The sequence below is a fragment of the Eretmochelys imbricata genome, chromosome 27 (assembly GCF_965152235.1).
Source record: "Eretmochelys imbricata isolate rEreImb1 chromosome 27, rEreImb1.hap1, whole genome shotgun sequence".
Taxonomy (NCBI): Eukaryota; Metazoa; Chordata; order Testudines; family Cheloniidae; genus Eretmochelys; species Eretmochelys imbricata.
Window position 1 is genome coordinate 6,855,543 of NC_135598.1, and position 24,635 is coordinate 6,880,177.

A 24,635-nucleotide genomic window follows, 5' to 3' on the forward strand; every position below is an offset into this window, starting at 1 on the left:
TGATGGTGGGGTGGAAGCTATTGAAATCGTGGTGCAATTCTTCCAGGGTTTTCTTCCCATGGGTCCAGATGATGAAGTCATCAATGTAGCGTAGGTAGAGAAGGGGCGTGAATGGACGTGAGCTGAGGAAGCATTGTTCCAGGTCAGCCATAAAAATGTCTGGAGGTATATAATTTGAAATAATTGTGCTTGAGGATAAAGTCACAGAGCTCAGCAGCCAGTTGTGCTGTGGCATCATCAGGGATACTCTTCCTGACAGCTTGTATTCCATCTGTGTGTGGGATGTTTGTGTAGAGAGCCTCTACATCCATGGTGGCTAGGATGGTGTTTTCTGGAAGATCACCAATGCATTGTAGTTTCCTTAGGAAATCAGTGAAGTCACGGAGATAGCTGGGAGTGCTGGTGGTGTAGGGTCTGAGCAGAGAGTCCACATATCCGGACAGTCCGTCAGTGAGAGTGCTAATGTCCGAGATGATGGGGCGTCTGGGATTTCCGGGTTTGTGGATCTTGGGTAGTAGATAGAATAACCCCGGTCGGGGCTCTAAGGGTATGTTGATTTGTTCCTGTGTTAGTGTAGGGAGTGTCCTGAGTAGATGGTGCAGTGTCTTAGTGTATTCCTCAGTGGGATCTGAGGAAAGTGGCCGGTAGAATTTGTAGAATTTGGTATTGTAGAGTTGTCTGGCAGCCTCCTTTTGGTAGTCAGACCTGTTCATGATGACAACAGCACCTCCTTTATCAGCCTCTTTGATTATAATATCAGGGTTGTTTCTGAGGCTGTGGATGGCATTGCGTTCTGCACGATTTAGGTCATGAGGCAAACAATGTTGTTTTTCCACAATTTCTGCCTGTGCACATCGACGGAAGCATCCTATGTATAGGTCCAGACTGTCATTTCGACCCTCAGGAGGAGTCCATGTGGAGTTCTTCTTCTTGTGCTGTTGGTGGGAGGGTATCTGTGTATCAGGGTGCTGTTCAGTGTTATCTTGAAAGTGTTCTTTGAGTCAGAGACGGCGAAAGTAGGCTTCCAGATCACCGCAGAACTGTATCATGTTTGTAGGGGTGGCGGGGCAGAAAGAGAGTCCCCCAGATAGGACAGACTCTTCTGCCGGGCTGAGTGTGTAGCTAGATAGGTTGACGATATTGCTGGGTGAGTTAGGGGTACCATTGTTGTGGCCCCATGTTGCAGGTAGGATTTTAGACAGCTTACAGTCCTTTTTCCTTTGTAGAGAGGTGAAGTGTGTAATGTAGATCTCATGTCTCATTTTAGTAAAGTCCGTTTGTATGGAAGGTTGGTTATTTATGACAGTTTCCAGGTTGGAGAGCTCTTTTTTGATGTTTTCCTGTTTACTGTATAGGATGCTGATCAGGTGGTTCCTCAGTTTATTTGATAGTGTGTGGCATAATCTCTCACTATGGTCTGTGCAGTATGTAGATAGCAATGGATTTTTCGCCTTTGGTCCATTTGGTATGATGTTCAGCCATTTGCATTTGGAAAGGAAGATTATATTTGTCTGTACTTGTGTAAGTTTCTTCATGAGGTTGATGGATTTCCACTCCATACGGCTAAATGCAGTGCCTTGTATGGTGTCAAGTATCAGAAGGGTAGCCGTGTTAGTCTGGATCTGTAAAAGTGGCAAAGAGTCCTGTGACACCTTATAGACTAACAGACGTATTGGAACATAAGCTTTCATGGGTGAATACCCACTTTGTTGGATGAATGTAATGTAAATTTCCAGAGGCAGGTATAAATATGCAAGTAAGAATCAGGCTAGGGATAACAAGGTTAGCTCAATCAGGGAGGATGAGGCCCTCTTCTAGCAGTTGAGGTGTGAACACCAAGGGAGGAGAAACTGCTTTTGTAGTTGGCTAGCCATTCACAGTCTTTGTTTAATCCTGAGCTGGTGGTGTCAAGTTTTTCTGAAAACAGATTTTCAGAAAGCCTTTGACCAGGTCCCTCACTAAAGGCTCTTACGCAAAGTAAGCTGCCATGGGATAAGAGGGAAGGTGCCCTCATGGATTGGTAACTGGTTAAAAGATAGGAAACAAAGGGTAGGTATAAATGGTCAGTTTTCAGAATGGAGAGAGGTAAATAGTATCCCCCAGGGATCTCTTCTGGGACCAGTACTATTTAACATATTCATAAATGATCTGGAAAAAGGGGTAAACAGTAAGGTGGCAAAATGTGCAGATGATGCAAAACTACTCAAGAAAGTTAAGTCCCAGGCAGACTGCGAAGAGCTACAAAAGGATCTCTCAAAACTGGGTGACTGGGCAACAAAATGGCAGATGAAATTTAATGTTGATGAATGCAAAGTAGTGCACATTGGAAAGCATAATCCCAACTATACATATAAAATGATGGGGTCTAAATTAGCTGTTACCCCTCAAGAAAGAAATCTTGGAGTCATTGTGGTTAGTTCTCTGAAAACATCCACTCAATATGCAGTGGCAGTCAAAAAAGCAAACAGAACGCTGGGAATAATTAAGAAAGGGATAGATAATAGGGCAGAAAATATCATGTTGCCTCTATATAAATCCATGGTACGCCCATATCTTGAATACTATGTGCAGATGTGGTCGCCCCATCTCAAAAAAGATATATTGGAATTGGAAAAGGTTCAGAAAAGGGCAGCAAAAATGTATGGAACAGCTTCTGTATGAGGAGAGATGAATAAGACTGGGACTTTTCAGTGTGGAAAAGAGACGGCTAAGGGGAGATATGATTGAGGTCTATAAAATCATGACTGGTGTAGAGAAAGTAGATAAGGAAGTGTTGTTTACTTCTTCCCATAACACAAGAACTAGGGATCACCAAATTAAAGAATTTTTTCACACAATGCACAGTCAACCTGTGGAACTCTAAGCCAGAGGATGTTGTGAAGGCCAAGACCATAACAAGGTTCAAAAAAGAACTAGATAAATTCATGGAGGATAGGTCCATCAATGGCTATTAGCCAGGATGGGCAGGAATGGTATTCCTAGCCTCTGTTTGCCAGAAGCTGGGAATGAGCGACAGCGTACTGATCACTTGATGATTACCTGTTCTGTTCATTCCCTCTGGAGCAACTGGTATTAGCCACTGTCGGAAGATAGGGTACTGGGCTAGATGGACTCTTGGTCTGACCCAGTAGGACCATCCTTATGTTCCTCTCGCAGAATCAGGGATGTCTGCTTCCCCCGAACCTAGCGTTCCTTCATCTGACAGCATGGCTTCTGCGTGGCTGAATGCTGAGGAACATCCCTGCTTGGTACAAGTCCAGCACATCCTGCTAGGTAACAGGAAACCCTCTATCAGGGCCACCTACCTGGCCAAGTGGAAACGCTTTACCTGTTGGGCCTTCGATCAGGGGGTTTCCTCCTCCAGGTCCTCGCTTCAATCCATCTTGGACTACCTGCTTCACCTCAAACTCCAAGGCTTGGCCCTTTCATCAGTTAAGGTGCACTTGGCTGCTATCTTGGCTCTTCATCCTTTGATCCAGGGCAGATAGGTCTTCTCTCAGGAAATGACACTCAGGTTCCTGAAAGGCTTGGAGAAGCTCTACCCTCAGGTCTGCGACCCAGTCCCTCCTTTAATCTGGTTCTCTCTTGGCTCATGGGTCCCCCCTTTAAGCCATTGGCATCCTGCTCCCTGCTTCTCCTCTCATGGAAGGTGACCTTCCTGTAGTGATGACTTCAGCCCGACGGATCTCCAAGATCAGAACACTGATGTCAGAATGCCCTTACCCGGTTTTCTGTAAGGATAAGTGCCCCCATCTGGCCTTCTTACCAAAGGTGGCATCACAATTCCACTATAATCAGGACATCTTCCTCCTGGTCTTCTTTCCGAAGCCCCACAGGTCTAATGAGGCGCACGGCTGTACTCTTCAGACGTTAGACAGGCCTTAGCCTTCTACATCGAGAGGTCTAAACCCTTCCGTAAGTCGACTCAGCTCTTCATTGTGGTAGCAGACAGGATGGAGGGCCTGCTGGTTTTCTCTCAGAGGATCTCCTCATGGATATTGGCCTGCATCAAGTTCAGCTATGAGGAAGTAGGAGTGTCACCTCTTACTATAATGAATGCCCATTCCACTAGAGCGTAGGCTTCTTCAGCAGCCTTCCTCGCATAAGTACTGATTCAAGATATCTGCACCTGGTCTTCTGTTCATATCTTTGCGTCCCACTATGCCATCACCCAGGATGATGCCACTTTGGCAAAGCAGTATTGCAAGCAGTACGACCGTGAACTCTGAGCTCACCCCCTATTGCTTGTGAGTCACCTAACATGGAATCGACATGAAGCGATGGTCTCAAGTTGCGGTGGGGGAGGTCTAATTTGGATATTAGGAAACATTATTTCACTAGGAGGGTGGTAAAGCACTGGAATGGCTTACCTAGGGAGGTGGTGGAACCTCCACCCTTAGAGGTTTTTAAGGCTGGATTTGACAAAGCCTTGGCTGGGATGATTTAGTTAGTGTTGGTCCTGCTTTGAGCAGGGGATTGGACTAAATGGCCTTCTGAGGTCTCTTCCAACCCTAATATTCTATGATTCTGTGAGCAAGCACTCGAAGAAGAAAAAGCAGTTACTTATCGTTCTTAACTGTTGTTGTTTGAGATGTGTTGCTCATGTCCATTCCATGACCTGTCCTCCTTCCCTGCTGCCAGAGTTCATGGCAAGAAGGAACCCAGAGAGTGCGGGGCCAGTGGCACACGATATACTGGCTCATGAGCATGGGTTCCAAAGGATGTCAGAGTCGGCCCTACTGATACCACTAGGGGAAAAAATGTCAGGCAGCCCTGCATGTGGGGGCGCACACACCTAGCATGGAATGGATGTGAGCAACACATCTTGAAGAACAACAGTTATGAAAGGAAAGTAACGTTTTATCTCAATGCATAATCCAAAATAGGGTCTCATGGATGGTGCTTTTGCTATTCAACCAACAGAGGAAAAGGAAAGAGAACTTTTTTCTCCCATCAAGGTTGAATATAAAAGCACAATGACAAACACTATTCTGTGTTTAGTTATGCAGCTTGTTGGCAAAATTGTTTATTGATATATTTCTATGTTTATAGCTGTGTCTATGGATCTGTGTTAAGCTGAATATCTTGCTTTCTTTTGTTGTACAGCATAATGAAAAGAAATATTGTTTACGTCTTGCTTGTTTTTGTAGTTGTCATAAATATAAAGGGAAGGGTAAACCCCTTTAAAATCCCTCCTGGCCAAAGGAAAAATCCTCTCACCTGTAAAGGGTTAAGAAGCTAAAGGTAACCTCGTTGGCACCTGACCAAAATGACCTATGAGGAGACAAGATACTTTCAAAAACTGGGAGGAGGGAGAAAAAACAAAGGGTCTGTGTCTGTCTGTATGCTGCTTGTGCTGGGGACAGAACAGGAATGGAGTCTTAGAACTTTTAGTAAGTAATCTAGCTAGTATGTGTTAGATTATGATTTCTTTAAATGACTGAGAAGAGTTGTGCTATTGACTATTCTTGTCTGTGTGTCTTTTTTGTAACTTAAGGTTTTGCCTAGAGGGATTCTCTATGTTTTGAATCTAATTACCCTGTAAGGTATTTATCATCCTGATTTTACAGAGGTGATTCCTTTACTTCTATTAAAAGTCTTCTTGTAAGAAAACTGAATGCTTTTTCATTGTTCTAAGATCCAAGTGTGTGGGTCTGTGGTCACCTATGCAAATTGGTGAGGATTTTTACCAAACCTTCCCCAGGAAGTGGGGTGCAAGGGTTGGGAGGATTTTGGGGGGAAAGACGTGTCCAAACTACGTTTCCCAGTAAACCCAGTTAAAGTTTGGTGGTGGCAGTGGAAATTCCAAGGGCAAAGGGTAAAATTAATTTGTACCTTGGGGAAGTTTTAACCGAAGCTGGTAAAAGTAAGCTTAGGAGGTTTTCATGCAGGTCCCCACATCTGTACCCTAGAGTTCAGAGTGGGGAAGGAACCTTGACAGTAGTCTTCTGTATTAACTTATTCATAAAATTAGATCTGTTTTTCTGATGGAAGAAGAAATTGGCTAATGGACAGAGCTGTTCAAGCCAATACTATTAGGCAAAGGCAGCACATAAAACAGTGAAAATATTTAAGTCTCTTCTAGTCCACAATTTTATGAATAACCTGCCCCAGCAATCGGAACAAAATCTTGTTGGATCCTGGTGAAGCACTGGAGCTGCTAGAGTGGGCCTAGCAACTGCTTGGCTGGATGAATCATAGAATCATAGAATATCAGGGTTGGAAGGGACCACTGAAGGTCATCTAGTCCAACCCCCTGCTCGAAGCAGGACCAATTCCCAGTTAAATCATCCCAGCCAGGGCTTTGTCAAGCCTGACCTTAAAAACTTCCAAGGAAGGAGATTCCACCACCTCCCTAGGCAACGCATTCCAGTGTTTCACCACCCTCTTAGTGAAAAAGTTTTTCTTAATATCCAATCTAAACCTCCCCCACTGCAACTTGAGACCATTACTCCTCGTTCTGTCATCTGCTACCATTGAGAACAGTCTAGAGCCATCCTCTTTGGAACCCCCTTTCAGGTAGTTGAAAGCAGCTATCAAATCCCCCCTCATTCTTCTCTTCTGCAGGCTAAACAATCCCAGCTCCCTCAGCCTCTCCTCATAAGTCATGTGTTCCAGACCCCTAATCATTTTTGTTGCCCTTCGCTGGACTCTCTCCAATTTATCCACATCCTTCTTGTAGTGTGGGGCCCAAAACTGGACACAGTACTCCAGATGAGGCCTCACCAATGTCGAATAGAGGGGGACGATCACGTCCCTCGATCTGCTCGCTATGCCCCTACTTATACATCCCAAAATGCCATTGGCCTTCTTGGCAACAAGGGCACACTGCTGACTCATATCCAGCTTCTCGTCCACTGTCACCCCTAGGTCCTTTTCCGCAGAACTGCTGCCTAGCCATTCGGTCCCTCGTCTGTAGCGGTGCATTGGATTCTTCCGTCCTAAGTGCAGGACCCTGCACTTATCCTTATTGAACCTCATCAGATTTCTTTTGGCCCAATCCTCCAATTTGTCTAGGTCCTTCTGTATCCTATCCCTCCCCTCCAGCATATCTACCACTCCTCCCAGTTTAGTATCGTCCGCAAATTTGCTGAGAGTGCAATCCACACCATCCTCCAGATCATTTATGAAGATATTGAACAAAACCGGCCCCAGGACCGACCCCTGGGGCACTCCACTTGACACCGGCTGCCAACTAGACATGGAGCCATTGATCACTACCCGTTGAGCCCGACAATCTAGCCAGCTTTCTACCCACCCTATAGTGCATTCATCCAGCCCATACTTCCTTAACTTGATGACAAGAATACTGTGGGAGACCGTGTCAAAAGCTTTGCTAAAGTCAAGAAACAATACATCCACTGCTTTCCCTTCATCCACAGAACCAGTAATCTCATGATAAAAGGTGATTAGATTAGTCAGGCATGACCTTCCCTTGGTGAATCCATGCTGGCTGTTCCTGATCACTTTCCTCTCATGCAAGTACTTCAAGATTGATTCTTTGAGGACCTGCTCCATGATTTTTCCAGGGACTGAGGTGAGGCTGACTGGCCTGTAGTTCCCAGGATCCTCCTTCTTCCCTTTTTCAAAGATTGGCACTACATTAGCCTTTTTCCAGTCATCCGGGACTTCCCCGGTTCGCCACGAGTTTTCAAAGATAATGGCCAATGGCTCTGCAATCACAGCCGCCAATTCCTTCAGCACTCTCGGATGCAACTCGTCCGGCCCCATGGACTTGTGCACGTCCAGCTTTTCTAAATAGTCCCTAACCACCTCTATCTCCACAGAGGGCTGGCCATCTCTTCCCCATTTTGTGTTGCCCAGCGTAGCAGTCTGGGAGCTGACCTTGTTAGTGAAAACAGAGGCAAAAAAAGCATTGAGTACATTAGCTTTTTCCACATCCTCTGTCACTAGGTTGCCTCCCTCATTCAGTAAGGGGCCCACACTTTCCTTGGCTTTCTTCTTGTTGCCAACATACCTGAAGAAACCCTTCTTGTTACTCTTGACATCTCTCGCTAGCTGCAGCTCCAGGTGCGATTTGGCCCTCCTGATTTCATTCCTACATGCCCGAGCAATATTTTTATACTCTTCCCTGTTCATATGTCCAACCTTCCACTTCTTGTAAGCTTCTTTTTTATGTTTAAGATCTGCTAGGATTTCACCGTTAAGCCAAGCTGGTCGCCTTCCATATTTACTATTCTTTCGACTCATTGGGATGGTTTGTCCCTGTAACCTCCATTCTTCCTCCACATACTCTCCTGAAGATTCACTCTCTGCCAGATGGAGATTAAGCTGGTGGGTCAGGGAGATTGCAGCAACTACCGAGGGAAAAAGCCCTCAGCAGGCTTGTCTCCTTTATAAAATGTTGTGTTCAAACATAGTTGTGAAGTCATCTTAACTGACATCATGCTAATGATGACTGAGTGCTCAGTGTAAAGCAGGGCAAATCAAGTGCAGCATCACATCAGATAAATGTGATTAAACCTTGGTCCCAGCAGGTTTTTTCTCACCATTAGCACACACAGCGTTCAATGTGACATTTCTTGGTCTGCACTGATTGGAGTGTCGGGGTAGCATAGTGTCAGGTAATTCAACTCTTCATAATCATATTTAAAAACAATAACTTTTTGTAATGTAGACAAGCCCAGAGGGAGCTACTGAGAAAACCTTTGCCTCTGAGCATAAAGGCAGAAGACTAGAGCAATGTTAGTAGAGTTCGCAAGGTGTCTGTAGAGTCTGCTGACAGAGAGACTGCACTAGTTAAAAAAGAGGAGTCTCTTTCTTGCCTCAGAAGCTTGAGAAAAGCCTTTTCTAAGCCTGATATTGCAGTGGATTCCAATGATAAAAAAAAACAGTAATGGTCTAAATATGTATTTCAGGAAGCATGGCTCTTTCGTTATTAGAAGGTAGTTAGAGGTGCCCATTGCTATGTGCTGAGCTACCTGTTTGGTTTTACATATGAAGTGTCTAATAACACTAAACATTAACTTGGATGTCTTTGGTGCATAAAGTTGTTCTTACGTTTGTTTTAGCTCCTTGCCATTTACTTAGAAGTTGCCTTGATGTATTTGCTGAATTTTTTGAGCTTCTGTCTGCTGTAGAACCTGTTGTGATCTTTGTACTTCATACTTATTTCAGTTGAGGTATGACTACCAGGCCACTGCTTTGCAAAAAGAGAATCTAAATGTAATTTTGGGTAATACTTTTATATATTTAAAAATGAAACCAGTGATATGGTTGAGCCAAGTAAGCTGGAGCTGGTTACAAAAAAGAAACAATCAAATGCAGCATAGGTAAATATTAAAAATAGAGCCTGATTCTAGTATTGCTCCACTGACTGCAGAGAAGATGCTCCTGATTTACATTAGTATAAATGAAAGGCGAATCATATGCACAGAGGTTGCAAATGGATATCTCATTGCCCGACTCACTTGGAATTACAAACTTTGAAGATACAGTAGAACCTCAGAGTTACGAACACCAGAGTTACGAACTGACCAGTCAACCATGCACCTCATTTGGAACTGGAAGTATGCAATCAGGCAGCAGCAGAGACCCAAAAAAAAAAAAAAAGAAAGAAAAAAGCAAGTACAGTACAGAACTGTGTTAAACTACAGTACTAAAAAAAAAAGGCATTTTGTTCAGTTGCAAACTTTTGGAAGAACAGCCATAATGTTTTGTTCAGCGTTACAAACATCCTCCATTCCCGAGGGGTTCATAACTCTGAGGTTCTACTGTAACATATATGGGAATACCTTAGTATTCTTGTCCCACGTGACGTATTCATAGCAGACTATCTAGCATCCATTGTGGCATGTTATTAACTCTGATGACTGGCATAACTGATTCTTTCTCTTCTTCATTCTAGATTAATCTTTCTGTACTCTGTGACATTATCAACTTTTATTTATATCGGCTTCTCACTGATTTCTTCCTTGTGATAAAGTGATGCTGAATCATTGTAGGCTTTGACATTCTTTGCAAACAGGTGGGGGAGGTGGGGTGATCTAACAAAAATTAACTACATTAGGGCTGAGCAAATTGGTTTGATTAAAATGAGAACAAACTTGAAACATCATTCTACAGCTGAACTGATTAAAATGAACTTTTTGTGTGCGAACAGTATGGTCAGCGCTGTACAAGACTCAAAGGAAGAAACAGACTACCTTAAAGATTTAGTAATCTAAATTGATAGAAAACACAAAATGCACTGGCAGATCCAGGGGATGGTTTTATCTTGGGGTATGTGGGAGTTTTCTTGTTTTGTTTAGATTTTTAAAAAAACTTAGATGAGAACTCCCTCAACACCTAATCCCATTACAGTGTCTTGTTTCTCTTCTTGCTTTTCTGTCCAGATTGGCATAGTCTCAACTATTCTCATGGGATATAAAATATTTAACTTTAGTGAAGTGCTCTGATGGGCTCCTTTTACGTCTTGAACTTTTTCCATGTTAGTTAGTAATTGGTGATCAAGCTTTGTGGTTTAGTAGTTAGAGTAAAAGATTGAGAGTCTTGAGGATTCTTGTCAGCAAGTTAAAGAAGTATGGGCTGGATGGATGCACTACAAGGTGGGTAGAAAGTTGACTAGATTGTCGGGCTCAACGGGTAGTGATCAATGGCTCTATGTCTAGTTGGCAGCCGGTATCTAGCGGAGTGCCCCAAGGGTCGGTCCTGGGGCCGGTTTTGTTCAATGTCTTCATTAATGATCTGGAGGATGGTGTGGATTGCACCCTCAGCAAGTTTGCGGATGACACTAAACTGGGAGGAGTGGTAAATACGTTGGAGGGTAGGGATAGGATACAGAGGGACCTAGACAAATTGGAGGATTGGGCCAAAAGAAATCTGATGAGGTTCAACAAGGACAAGTGCAGAGTCCTGCACTTAGGACGGAAGAATCCAATGCACCGCTACAGACGAGGGACCGAATGGCTAGGTAACAGTTCTGCAGAGAAGGACCTAGGGGTGACAGTGGACGAGAAGCTGGATATGAGTCAACAGTGTGCCCTTGTTGCCAAGAAGGCCAGTGGCATTTTGGGGTGTATAAGTAGGGGCATTGCCAGCAGATCGAGGGACGTGATCGATCCCCTCTATTCGACATTGGTGAGGCCTCATCTGGAGTACTGTGTCCAGTTTTGAGCCCCACACTACAAGAAGGATGTGGAGAAATTGGAGAGAGTCCAGCGAAGGGCAACAAAAATGATTAGGGGACTGGAACACATGAGTTATGAGGAGAGGCTGAGAGAAATGGGATTGTTTAGTCTAAGGAAGATAAGAATGAGGAGGAGATTTGATAGCTGCTTTTAACTACCTGAAAGGTGGATCCAAAGAGGATGGATCTAGACTATTCTCAGTGATAGCAGATGAGAGGACAAGGAGTAATGGTCTCAAGTTGCAGTGGGGGAGGTTTAGGTTGGATATTAGGAAAATCTTTGTCACTAGGAGGGTGGTGAAACACTGGAATGCGTTGCCTAGGGAGGTGGTGGAATCCCTTTTCTTAGAAGTTTTTAAGGTCAGGCTTGACAAAGCCCTGGCTGGGATGATTTAGTTGGGATTGGTCCTGTTCTGGGCAGGGGGTTGGACTAGATGGCCTCCAGTGGTCCCTTCCAACTGTTATTCTATGATTCTATGATATACTAGGTTCTTAATGCAGTTTACCTATTTATTTACTCTGACCTTGATGATCTCACTTGACTTCATTCTGCCTCATTTAAAACCAGCTTGAAAATGGGAAAGAAAAGGACTTTGCTGAGAAAAAGGTGATGTATTTGATCATTCCTCGATAAATAAATTACACACAATAATCATCTCCAGTATAACTGGTACATTGCCCACTGCTGCCTCCTTCTCAAAAGGTAGAGAGATCCAACTGGGATCTGTCTGCCCTCGAATACGTTAGTTACTTGATTTGCAATCACACTGCAAGAAGATGCCACTCTGGGTAGGATGACTGTGTGAACCTCTCACTAATCTGCCAGTGGTACCCTTAGAGGGAGGCAAGGAGATGTCTAAGAAATTTTATATTTTTGGAGCCATAAAATAATTGGGTTCCTGGTAGCATTCGTGCAGTCAAACATATTAACTCATAGATGTTTTATTTAAAAGATGTTCTTCTAGTATCAGAGGTTAAGGAAAAACAGTAATATCAAAATTGATGAATAATCCTGTCTCAAAAAATACCATTGTATCTGCTTGATGGAATAATCTGTTAACTCTTCCTATAACACATCGCTTTTTACAACACCTTTTTTCAGCAGGTGAGGATTTATATAGCAGTTTGGCCTCTTTAGCTGCAAATCTGTACAAAAGCACTTGAAGAGTTAATATTAATTTCAGATACGATGAAGTCTCAGTTGGTGGTGTAAACATCCAGGCAGTGGACGGAGAAATTTACTGCCTTCTAGTTTTCTGGCTCAAAGCCCAGATAAGTATATTTGGATTAGTGGACCAAGAAACCTTTTTGCTAGTGACCACCTTTTCAGCTCCACTGTATGCATAATGATACAGCATTGTATGTTTTATCAGCCTAAATCTTTTGACTAATACTTCATTTCTGTGTGATTAATCTATTTGGGATTATTATTCCTATAATATGCACAAGTATCACCTTGATTTCTTCTGTCTTCTGTTTACCTGTAGTTTAGACTTGTAAATTAGTTTTTACTCTTCCTGATATTTCACAGATTATCAGGTACGTGATTATCTTGTAATGAAATGTATTATTTATTAAAAGGAACAGTCTTATTGATACCATATTGAAATCAGAGGAAGATTGTGCAAAGCCTAGAGCTTCGTTTTTTGTATAGGAAACTAGAGCAGGGGTTTTCAACTTTTTTCTTTCTGAGGCCCCCCAACATGCTATAAAAACTCCTCAGCCCACCTGTGCCACAACAATACAGCCTCGGCCCTATTCCCGGCCCCAGACCTGCCCCCCTGTCCCTCCACCGGTTTTTCTGCATATAAAAGTCAGGACCAGCATTAGGGGGTAACAACCTGGAGACTGCCCAGGGCCCCATGAATCTACATTGCTCAGGCTCCAGCTTCAGCCCTGGGTGGCAGGGCTCAGGGTCCCAGGCTTCAGCCCCATGCGGTGCATTGGGCCCCTGCAAGTCTAATGCCGACCCTGCTTGGCGGACCCCCTGAAACCTGGTCGTAGCCCCCCAGGAGGCCCCAGGCCCCTGGCTGAGAGCCACTGAACTAGAACATGACAACAGTCTACAGAAAATAACAACAGAACTCTTACTTAGGACTGTTGTGTATGTGGCCAGGCTGATACGTTCAAGATCTTCAATTTGCTTGCCAAATAGGAAGCTTTGAATAATGGCTGATTGTCTGAAAACTTGCTCTTAAATGGTGTATTATTTATTTTGGTTTAGAGGAGAAGCCTAAACACAGGTTTTTTTCAGTTCTAATATCGTTATATAGGACATCAGAAATAATGTAGTATGATGTTAATGACCCTCAAACATATAGCGAGTGCATACGCTATATTCCTTTTAAAAGCAAAATAAAAAAATATTCCAAGATTCTTATGGTCACATGGGGAAGGTACTTAAAAATCAGGAAATGCTAAAGTTAAGGTCACCCACACAGGTTTAACTCTTTCCCTTGTGAGTATGTATTTTTATTGCTGTCTCTAATTAAATTATAATATTTCTCCAGTAATTGAATAGAGCATATTACAATGACTTTTGACAACCTTAGATACACATATATAGCATTTTGAATTCTGTATACTGCTCTGAGTGTATTTGAAAAAACGTTAATTAAAATCACTTGTATACAATCTCTCATTCATTACACACCCTACAAGAAGTATATCACAGGGTTGTAAAAAAATGTATTATATTCTATTAATTGAGCACTAATATGTGATCATGTAACTGAAGACTATACTAATGTATACACCCAGAATGGATCAGAGTTAAGTTTGCAAGTATATCCTTAATTTTGATATTTCCTGACCTTTGAGCTGTTTACTGTTGTTTTAATCTAGTTTTTAAAATGAATTGCGTACTCTGAAAAAAGGGATTTCCACTGGCACTCCCTGTCTCATGCATCTTATGAAGTCTGGAAAAGGGAGCTCCTGTCCAGAATACTTTGGAAGCTGTGCGGTTTATCCGTACAAGACACACACAGATCAGTGGTCCCCAAACATTTCACTGTCTCACACACACCCTTACCCCTGTCTGCGCCCCCTCCTGGTAGCTGGAGCTGGGAGCGGGGCCATGGGTCCGGGGAGGGGGGCGGACAGGGGTAAGAGGACCAAGGTTGGGCCGCACCTGGGGGCAGGTTTGGGGCTGGGGGCCAGGGCAGAAAAGGAGCTGAAGATTGGGGGCTGAGGCTGGGCACATGGCTGGGCCCGGAAGCGGAGCTGCAGCTGGGCGGTGGCAGTGGGGCTGGGGCTGAGCTGGGAGTGGAGCCATGGTTGTGGGGCAAGGCTGGGGCTGAGGGCAGAGCAGGGCTGGGTGATGCTCCATCCCTGCCCCCCATTTGGACTGGCCTGGGCTCCACCACGCCCCACCCTTGAACATTTGGGGCATTCCCCACAATTTGGGGACCTTTGACATAGACTGAGAAAAAGATACTGATAACTGTATTAACATCAGTCAAATTAATGTTTTCTGAGTTTGGAGTCTTCTATTTTTCCTTGTCAACTTACCAAAATACTGTTTAACTGTATGTTTAACTGCCCCTGAAGCTAAAGACACTACCTTGTAGTCTGTAGGTCAGTGTCAACAAGACTGACAGATCTTCTGAGCAATGCCATAGGCCCTGGCAGGTTCAGCCTTGGTAGTAGTGTCAGTTAGAGACTGACTTGGCTGACTGTCATGCCCTTCCCAACCCATAGAAACCAAGCTGGATAATAATCTGTCTTAACTGTTCAACATGGACACTGGCAGTGAATGATGATGAAGAAATTCTGTATTGTACTGAAAATAATCAATCTGGATGAATAAAGATTTGAAATGTTAGATTTTGAGAGTGGCAATTTATATTTTTAGGGAATATAGAAAGTCTTAATGTTTTATGTTCCGGTTTTTGCTATCAGTGTAGTGATTTGAAGCTTTTATCTTTAGGTCCTCTTACTGTTTTTCCAAAATGTTTCCATGTTGACAAATCAAAGCTTATATTCCTATGCCAAACTATACCTTTGTTTTGTTTTGTTTTACACAGATTTTGGAGTGCACAGAGCAGAATAGTGCAGCCATGTTTCGAAACAGTCTCAAGATGCTTCTTACAGGTGGGAAATCAAACCGCAAAAACAGGTCCAGTGGTAAGTAAATGAAGAATCCTCCTCATATCATTTTATCTATATCTTTGATTAAAAGTTACACTGAATTTTAAGTCATATTCAGTTTTGCTCTTAATGATTATTTTTACTGCCATATGTGTACTGTATGTGTGTTTAATTGAAGTATGACCCTGTATGGTCTTCTAGACTCAGAACATCATTATAGATTATTAAAGTGCTTCTTTTTCTTACTTTTTGTGAGCAAGACTATTATTCATTTTAGAAAAAGGCATAAGCACTATATGGACTACAAAAATAGTTATTAAATTGGAAAATAAGACACTGAGAAAAGCAAGCCATTATAGGTGTAAAAAGAATCCAGACTCCTATGCTAATCTAACATTAAGGTTCAGGTTTTAATCATGTAAATGAAGTATATTTTGAGTTAAGTTTTTCCCAAGAAAAATGAGTTTGTGACACTGCTTTACAATGAGATCTTTTTGTATGAACGTGCTTACATAAAACATGTGCAATAATATATAATGCTACTCATGTGTATGGAAAAAACTGGAGTGTGATTCTGTAATGAAAGGCAGTGTTGCAGAAGTGCAGCTAGAACTGCAAGATGAGGTTCTGTAAGAAATTGCCTATTCATTCTGAAGCACGCAGGAGATATGTATTCTACAAAGTCCTCTTTTGGGAGGGACTTCTATTCAAGTGTTAACCAGAGCTGGCTTTTGAAATCTAATTAGATATCTGCTCATGTCAGTCTGTCTGCATGATAATGAGTGGTGATTGAATCTTCAGGAAATGAGATGATAGTAGCAGAAGTCAAACTCGGGTCTCATTGTACAACATAGCAGAACCTTACTTCTACATCTGACAAGATATATTAAAAAATGGTAATATATATATATATATATATATATATATATATATAATCACATCTCAGAAAAGCATAAAATCTTGAACACCACCTAGTTTCAGATAGTCACCAGTTTAAGTTCTAAACAGTTCCAAACCTGCTTTGTTTTTAAAATTAGAGAAGATCAGGCCTATAAAGATTATGTTATGGTGGAATGATAGTGACATCATACTTGAGACTGCAACAGAATTTTAATTTGGACAGGAGCTCCCTTTATTTCTCAGAAGCATTGTGAAAGTGGTGAAAATTAAAAAAAAAAAAATTCAGACTGTGTATATGAATTTTTCATGTTGGGTTGATGCATATTTGGTTCATACACACAGAACACTGTATTTTCTACAGTGCTGTTGATAGCACACTCAGTAAAACTTTCATTTCCATCTCCAACCAATATCGAAGAGCACTACATTGTACAACTTTATCAAATTCACATTCACGAAAACCTTAACAGCTGTCTCATTCTATTTAATCTACTGATCAGCACATCTGTCAGTCTCTTTGAATTTGGGAAGTTATTCAGTCATAACATTGCTGAGGTTGCTGTTAAAGTTTTGCATTAAAATGTGAGTTTGATGCAGTTAGGGTATGTGCATCTCTTCAATATCTGTTGGAGATGGAAATGAAAGTCTTACAGAATTTTGAAGTACGTTATCGACAGTGTTGTAGACAATAGGAATATGGCAAGGCTTTAAGGATTTTTTTTAATTAACTTTTTATTTCTGTGTGTTTAAGGTTTTTGGTGGATGAAGCCTGCGGTCACCTTAACTGTCATTAAACAAAGTTTGTGCTTGTGTTAATAACTACTTCAAATAATGTTATCTTCAGAAATATTGGTATCTTATGTACTGTACTGCAGCACATTCATTTGTTTATTTGTTTCTGTGTAACTTGAGCAATGTGAGAAATGGAATTGATATCTGGAGGTATTCAGTAATTAAATGGAGAAAAATATAAATGTTTCCTGTTTGCATTGCGCTCTATATGCGGTTAATATTTATAATCTTCAGAAAGAAAGGCGGGATGCCCCGGATACTAAATCTTGGTTTACAATATGTTTGTTGGGTGAAATTACCATTAATCCTTAGTTTGACATGTATTCAGCTCCAGTAGAGAACAGTGTAATTGAAATTCTATGGCTCTTAAATTGTAGAATCCATGGTGCCTGTTAGGGGGCTTATTCCTTCACCCACTTACTTCCCTGGTCCTTCTCGCATGAACAGAGAGCAACAATACCCGAAGTCCAAAGGTGCAAACAATTCAATGTTTATTGGGGTGAACTTCCAGCAAGCATGATTCCAGTTTCCTTCCTTAGTATCCTCCTTCCCAGCTCTGACACCACAGAGCCTTACACCTGTGTCCCTGTTCCCATTCCTACCCTTAGCCAAACATGATTCCAACTTCCTTACTCCCATTCCCTGTTCCCATTTCCCCCTTTAGCAAAACATAATTCCAATTTTCTTACCCCCATTCCCTGTTCCCATCTCCCTTACCCCCATGCCCATGCCCACCCCCACCCAGTCACTTCCTCATTGACTACAGATTATATAGTAAAACTTGAGTTCTGCTTAGCTATACCTTAACCAATCATTTTCCTGAAATTTAACTAACCAATCCTAACATATTGTAACATGATTATGTAACCAATTATATCCCATCACCTTAATTAGTTTACACCCAGCAAAATTAATTATACAGCAGACAGGAACAATCACAGGACCAGACAGAGATTATACAGACAAACAATAGCAAAGTGGAAACTATAATGACAAGACAATACAGAAGTGAGGGTTTCACATCCCAGCTATTGATAAGTGAGTTCTTGCCAGACAGGATGCTATCAAACTAAGTTTCCTTTTACATTTTCTAGGCACTTCCCTTTCTCTGGAGGTGATAGGAACTATCAGGACAGGATTGTATTCCTAACAGCCGAATAGCACCTTATTTCAGTGTGACTAGTTTGGAATGTGAGGATGTGACTGTTTGCTTCCCAGCTTATGGCTGCCTCTGCTGCTTAGCCAAAGGCCTTAGCCTAAGAACAGGGCCTCAGACTGTCACAGTAAGAGAAGGCCCTTACACCAGCAGACAGTGATTTTGATTCTTTCTTTTATACCTCTATCACTAGCCAAGTGATAAGAATACACCTAAATTCTTAAAGTACAGGCCTTTGCAGACAGGCCTGAATATCTATATCCTAACAGTGCCTTACCCATATTTCTGAAATCAGCATCTGAGACAGTACATGATACCAAATCTGGTGGGCTCGAACATGACCCGTATCTTACAAGTCTTTGTTGAAACCTCTTTCATAGCTACTTTCAGCAACTTTCTTGTATATTTCTTTCTGGTATTTTTTTGTTGCTGTAACTTTGAATAGATGGATTGTGGGGCTGTTAAACCATTATGAAGGAACTCTTTATGCACTTCTAGACAGACAGAACAGACTTGAGTTCCAGTGTTACTTAATCAACATTAAATTCTGATTTTGATTGCGGTCAGGACTTCTTTTTAGCATTTACTGTTCATTATCCTCATCTACAGAAAAGAAACATATTAATTGTCAGATATGCTTTGAATTTCATATAATGACTAACACATTCAGAAGATCTGATAGCCCAGGCATCTCAAGCTCATTCAGTGGAAAGGGCTTTATTCTGTTTTGAACTTTAGTCTGCCGGACATACCTCCCTCAGTCCATAGCCAAACTCCCAATAATTTCTCATGGAGGTCTGCACAAAGAATAGAATATGCCTGTATAATATCTAAACTTTTAGTTATTAATTCAATGCCTTATTTTTCCATTTAATATCACTTGTTGGAAATAACAACACACCTCTGAACAATGTACTAATCCACAGAGACCTTCCTACCAAAACTACAAAAAGAAGGATTCTAGGTGGACTCCTCCTGAAGCAGACTGGACTTCTACATAGAGTGCTTCTGCTGACGTGCAGAGGCTGAAATTGCGGAAAAGCAGCATCACTTGCCCCATAACCTCAGCCGTGCAGAACAGAATGCCATCCACAGCCTCAGAAATAACTGTGACATCATAATCAAAAAGGCTGACAAAGGAGGTGCTGTTGTCATCATGAATAGGTCGGAATATGAACAAGAGGCTGCTCGGCAGCTCTCCAGCACCACTTTCTACAAGCCATTACCCTCTGATCCCACTGAGGGTTACCAAAAGAAACTACAGCATTTGCTCAAGAAACTCCCTGAAAAAGCACAAGAACAAATCCGCACAGACACACCCCTGGAACCCCAACCTGGGGTATTCTATCTACTACCCAAGATCCATAAACCTGGAAATCCAGGACGCCCCATCATCTCAGGCATTAGCACCCTGACAGCAGGATTGTCTGGCTATGTAGACTCCCTCCTCAGGCCCTACGCTACCAGCACTCCCAGCTATCTTCGAGACACCACTGACTTCCTGAGGAAACTACAATCCATCGGTGATCTTCCTGAAAGCACCATCCTGGCCACTATGGATGTAGAAGCCCTCTACACCAACATTCCACACGAAGATGGACTACAAGCCGTCAGGAACACTATCCCCGATAATGTCACGGCAAACCTAGTAGCTGAACTTTGTGACTTTGTCCTCACCCATAACTATTTTACATTTGGGGACAATGTATACCTTCAAATCAGCGGCACTGCTATGGGTACTCGCATGGCCCCATAGTATGCCAACATTTTTATGGCTGACTTAGAACAACGCTTCCTCAGCTCTCGTCCCCTAACGCCCCTACTCTACTTGCGCTACATTGATGACATCTTCATCATCTGGACCCATGGAAAAGAAGCCCTTGAGGAATTTCACCATGATTTCAACAATTTCCATCCCACCATCAACCTCAGCCTGGTCCAGTCCACACAAGAGATCTACTTCCTGGACACTACAGTGCTAATAAACGATGGTCACATAAACACCACTCTGTACCGGAAACCTACTGACTACTATTCCTACCTACATGCCTCCAGCTTTCACCCAGACCACACCACACGGTCCATTGTCTACAGCCAAGCTCTAAGATACAACTGCATTTGCTCCAACCCCTCAGACACAGACAAACACCTACAAGATCTCTATCAAGCATTCTTACAACTACAATACCCACCTGCTGAAGTGAAGAAAGAGATTGACAGAGCCAGAAGAGTACCCAGAAGTCACCTACTACAGGACAGGCCCAACAAAGAAAATAACAGAACGCCACTAGCCGTCACCTTCAGCCCCCAACTAAAACCTCTCCAGCTCATCATCAAGGATCTACAACCTATCCTGAAGGACAACCCATCGCTCTCACAAATCTTGGGAGACAGGCCAGTCCTTGCCTACAGACAGCCCCCAACCTGAAGTGAATACTCACCAGCAACCACACAACAGAATCACTAACCCAGGAACCTATCCTTGCAACAAAGCCCGATGCCAACTGTGCCCACATATCTATTCGGGGACACCATCATAGGGTCTAATCACATCAGCCACACTATCAGAGGCTCGTTCACCTGCAGATCTACCAATGTGATATATGCCATCATGTGCCAGCAATGCCCCTCTGCCATGTACATTGGTCAAACTGGACAGTCTCTACGTAAAAGAATAAATGGACAGAAATCAGATGTCAAGAATTATAACATTCATAAACCAGTCGGAGAACACTTCAGTCTCTCTGGTCTCTCGATTTCTGATCTAAAATTGACTATTCTTCAACAAAAGAACTCTGAAAACAGACTCAACTAGACACTGCTGAATTGGAATTAATTTGCAAATTGGGTACAGTTAACTTAGGCTTGAATAGAGACTGGGAGTGGTTGAGTCATTATACAAAGTAAAACTATTTCCCCTTTTATTTCTCCCCCCCCGACCCCCACACCGTTCCTCAGATGTTCTTGTTAACTCCTGGAAATGTGCTGGAAATGGCCCACCTTGATTATCACTTCAAAAGGTTTTCTTTCCCCCTACCCCACTCTCCTGCTGGTAATAGCTCATCTTAAGTGATCACTCTCCTTACAATGTGTATGATAAACACCCATTTTTTCATGTTCTGTGTGTATATAAATCTCCTCACTGTATTTTCCACTTTATGCATCTGATGAAGTGAGCTGTAGCTCACGAAAGCCTATGCTCAAATAAATTGGTTAGTCTCTAAGGTGCCATAAGTACTCCTTTTTTTTTTTTTTTTTTTGCAAATATAGACTAACATGGCTGCTACTTTGAAAAGTGTAGACAGTGAGGCACGGCTTAGGTGAGTAGAGCAAAGATATGTTTGAAAATGTCTCTCTACTCACCCAAGCCATGCTTACCTCTCTATGCTGCTATTTTTAGCAGTGTAGTGTCCCACTACCTCCTTGCTGCTGGAGCTTTTCTCCACCGCCAGAAGACCTTGGCAGCAGGGAAGGGCTCTGGTCGGGAGGAGGCAGCAGGAAAAGGCTTTGAAAGCTCTCTGCAGCTGGAGTACTTTTCCTACTGCACTGAACGGCTCTGGGTGCAGGGAAAGGCTTTGCCAGCCCTGCTGCTGGGGCCCTTCCTCCTCAGCAGGGAGGTGCTGAAGCCTTTTCCTGCTGCCCTCCCCACACACACACCAGAGCCTTTCATTGACAAGTATAGCAACACACGACAGTGTGACTGTCGTCAGAGATATGTAGTGTAGACGTACCCTCAGAGTCATCAGACTGCTGACTCAGGAAGACAGCACAGTTTATGCTCTATTCACTTCCAACTATGAGGGCTAGAAATGTACTTTAAAGAAACGAAACACAATCTGAGTATGTAATATGGGCCACATGTTTGATACTCCTGAAATAAGAGAGACAAAGTGGGTGAGGTAATATCTTTTTTTTTTAAGTTATTATTATTGTCTAGCATTGTTGTGAGTTTAAGCTCCCAGGCTTGTCTTTTGAAAATGTTGTGCAGTGTCCTTTGAGGCCAAGGACTGAGAGATCAGATATGGAGTGGTCGTATTGTGAAAAGTTTTTGCCCAGAAGTGATAGGATGTTTTAGTCTTTTATCATTTTTCTATGTGACTTCATTTGAGAGGATATTTGTTTCCACATATTTGTTCAAAACAATCACTCCATATCTGCCCTCTCAGTCCTCATCGTCAAAGGAAGCCTGCACAACATCTTCAAAAAGATGAGCCTGGGATCTTTAAATTCATAACTCTGCTAGACACCAAAAATCATGGTCTCAGTAATGATGCTGGTTTTGTGTCTCAATACAATAAACCAGGGGTGGCCAACCTGTGGCTCCCGAGCCACATGCAGCTCTTCAGAAGTTATATGCGGCTCCTTGTCTAGGCACCGACTCCGGGGCTGGAGCTACAGGCGCCAACTTTCCAATGTGCCTGGGGGTGCTCACTGCTCAACCCCTGGCTCTGCCACAGGCCCTGCCCCCACTCCACCCTTTCCTGCCCCTTCCCCTGAGCCTGCCGTGCTCTTGCTCCTCCTCTTTCCCCCCTCCCCGAGCCTCCTGCACACCATGAAACAGCTGATTGGTAGGGCTGCAGGTGGGCGGGAGGCGCTGGCAGCTGGAGAGGGAGCTAATGGGGGGCTGCTGACGTATTAGTTTGGCTCTTTGGCAATGTACATTGGTAAATTCTGGCTCCTTGTCAGGCTCAGGTTGGCCACCCCTGCAATAATCTGTAACCTACTATCTTTCCTTTGTCCAACGACTGCAGGGCTGTTAATGCCCTACTTCATTTTGAATGGTGTCTTGCAGTATATTTTAATTCCTTATGTTTAGGCTGACAATATTTCCCAAATAGAAAATGGCACACCATGTGGGGCTAGTCTGAGCCCCCCCCACTGCCTGGCTGGCCCAAGCCCCACACCCCACATGGGGCTGGTGTCGCTGTTCCCTTGAGCCCTGCCCGAGCTCTGCCTCTTCCACCTGCACAGAGCTGGTTTCACCAAACACCCCCTATCCTGCACATTCTTCCACACCCCACTTTTTGGCAAAAGTGGGCATTTGTCCCGTTTGCTCCTGCCAACTTGATCAGTTGGCAAGAGCAAGTGTGATAAATGGGACAGATGCCCACTTTTGCAAAAAAAGTTGCGTTGGCCAGGACAGGGCTTAAAAAACGGATTGTCCGGCCAAAATGGGACATATGGTCACCCTACTTATGCTTAACAATCTTGTATTTAGCTATGACGCTCTGATTATCTTTCCCAGACCTGAGGAGAAATTCTGTGGAGCTTGAAAGCTGGTCTCTTTCACCAACAGAATTTGGTCCAATAAAAGATATCACCTCAGCGACCTTGTCTCTCTCATATCCTGGAACCAAAGGCTACAACAACACTGCAAACTCTTGAAATAGTTAGTTTGTATATAAGGATATGAGACCTAAAGAAACCAAAGAGAAAATATGCTGAACAATACTGTTCCATTTCCTATTTGTGTGAAGGAAAAGAGTGTTGCAAGTTGTATAAATACTCCAGAATGGAAGAGGAACATTACACTTCCTACAGAAGCTTTGGAATAATATAAGGTATTATTGCACACGCTCCTTTCCCTGGGTAGGGGATAAGAGAACAAATGTGACAGATATTAGTCATATTGTTTAATGCACTACTGGAAGTTGTTCTGATACTACTGTGATGAGCATGGTATATGAATCCATATAGAGTAGAATTGATCTCTCTCTTTCTCTCTCTCTCTCTCTCTCTCTCTCTCTCTCTCTTTATTTTTTTAGTCAAAGCAATATTTGGCTGTGTTTCTCAGATAAAGAGATAAAAACTTAGCTTTCCCCCCTCTTATTGTCTTTGTTTATGCTGTTTGTTTTTTAATGATGACGGCTTACTACATCCTTAAGACAGTTGACTGCACTGTCAGGCAAAGTTTCTTCCATATCAATTTTTAGACATCAGCAATTCATTTAGAACCTTGTTTATGGCCAACGTAGCAATTTGCTTTGGTAGTTTCCAAAGTGGTTGCGATGTTGTTGACATTACTGTATTAATTCTTAAATTTCATATGTATACTGCAGTGAGGTATTTATACTGTACTACTGTGGTGAATGGCTCTTGCTTAATGGTATCCACTGTAGCTGGAACCTGAGAGGTTGATTGTCGTTCACAGTTTTATGACATATAAGTTCTTTGTCAAGATACTTGCAGTCTCTTGTTGCAGGAAGGGATTATATGGGCACCTGTCCATATTAATAGATGTGTAGACTTTGAGTCAGTTTCATAAAATGAAGTAATGTGGAGTATTAAATGTATTTTTAGAGGCCCATGGAACTATTGCATTCATGTTCCTGATCTTCCTGAAAATTGAATAGTGGACAAGTAAACACGTACTGAGCTTTCCACATCAAGACCAGGTCCTAATGATTTGATATTGATCTCTTATGTTCAAATATTCCCTTTCATTCATCTTTTCAGTCTTGTAGTGTGGATGTATAACCTTCCAAATATGGACATTTTTTAATTTTACAAAATATGAATGAGAGGTTACAGTTCTGAAGTAAACATTTT

General features: G+C 42.6%; 1 protein-coding gene across 1 annotated transcript in view; it reads left to right on the forward strand.

Moving 5' to 3' along the window:
- TANC2 (tetratricopeptide repeat, ankyrin repeat and coiled-coil containing 2) overlaps nt 1-24,635 on the forward strand; it is a 713,500-nt gene that overhangs the window by 193,425 nt on the left and 495,440 nt on the right. The window contains exon 4 of the mRNA XM_077806150.1: nt 15,175-15,274. Within this exon, the coding sequence (XP_077662276.1) occupies nt 15,175-15,274 (100 nt within the window). The remainder of the gene's footprint in view (nt 1-15,174; nt 15,275-24,635) is intronic.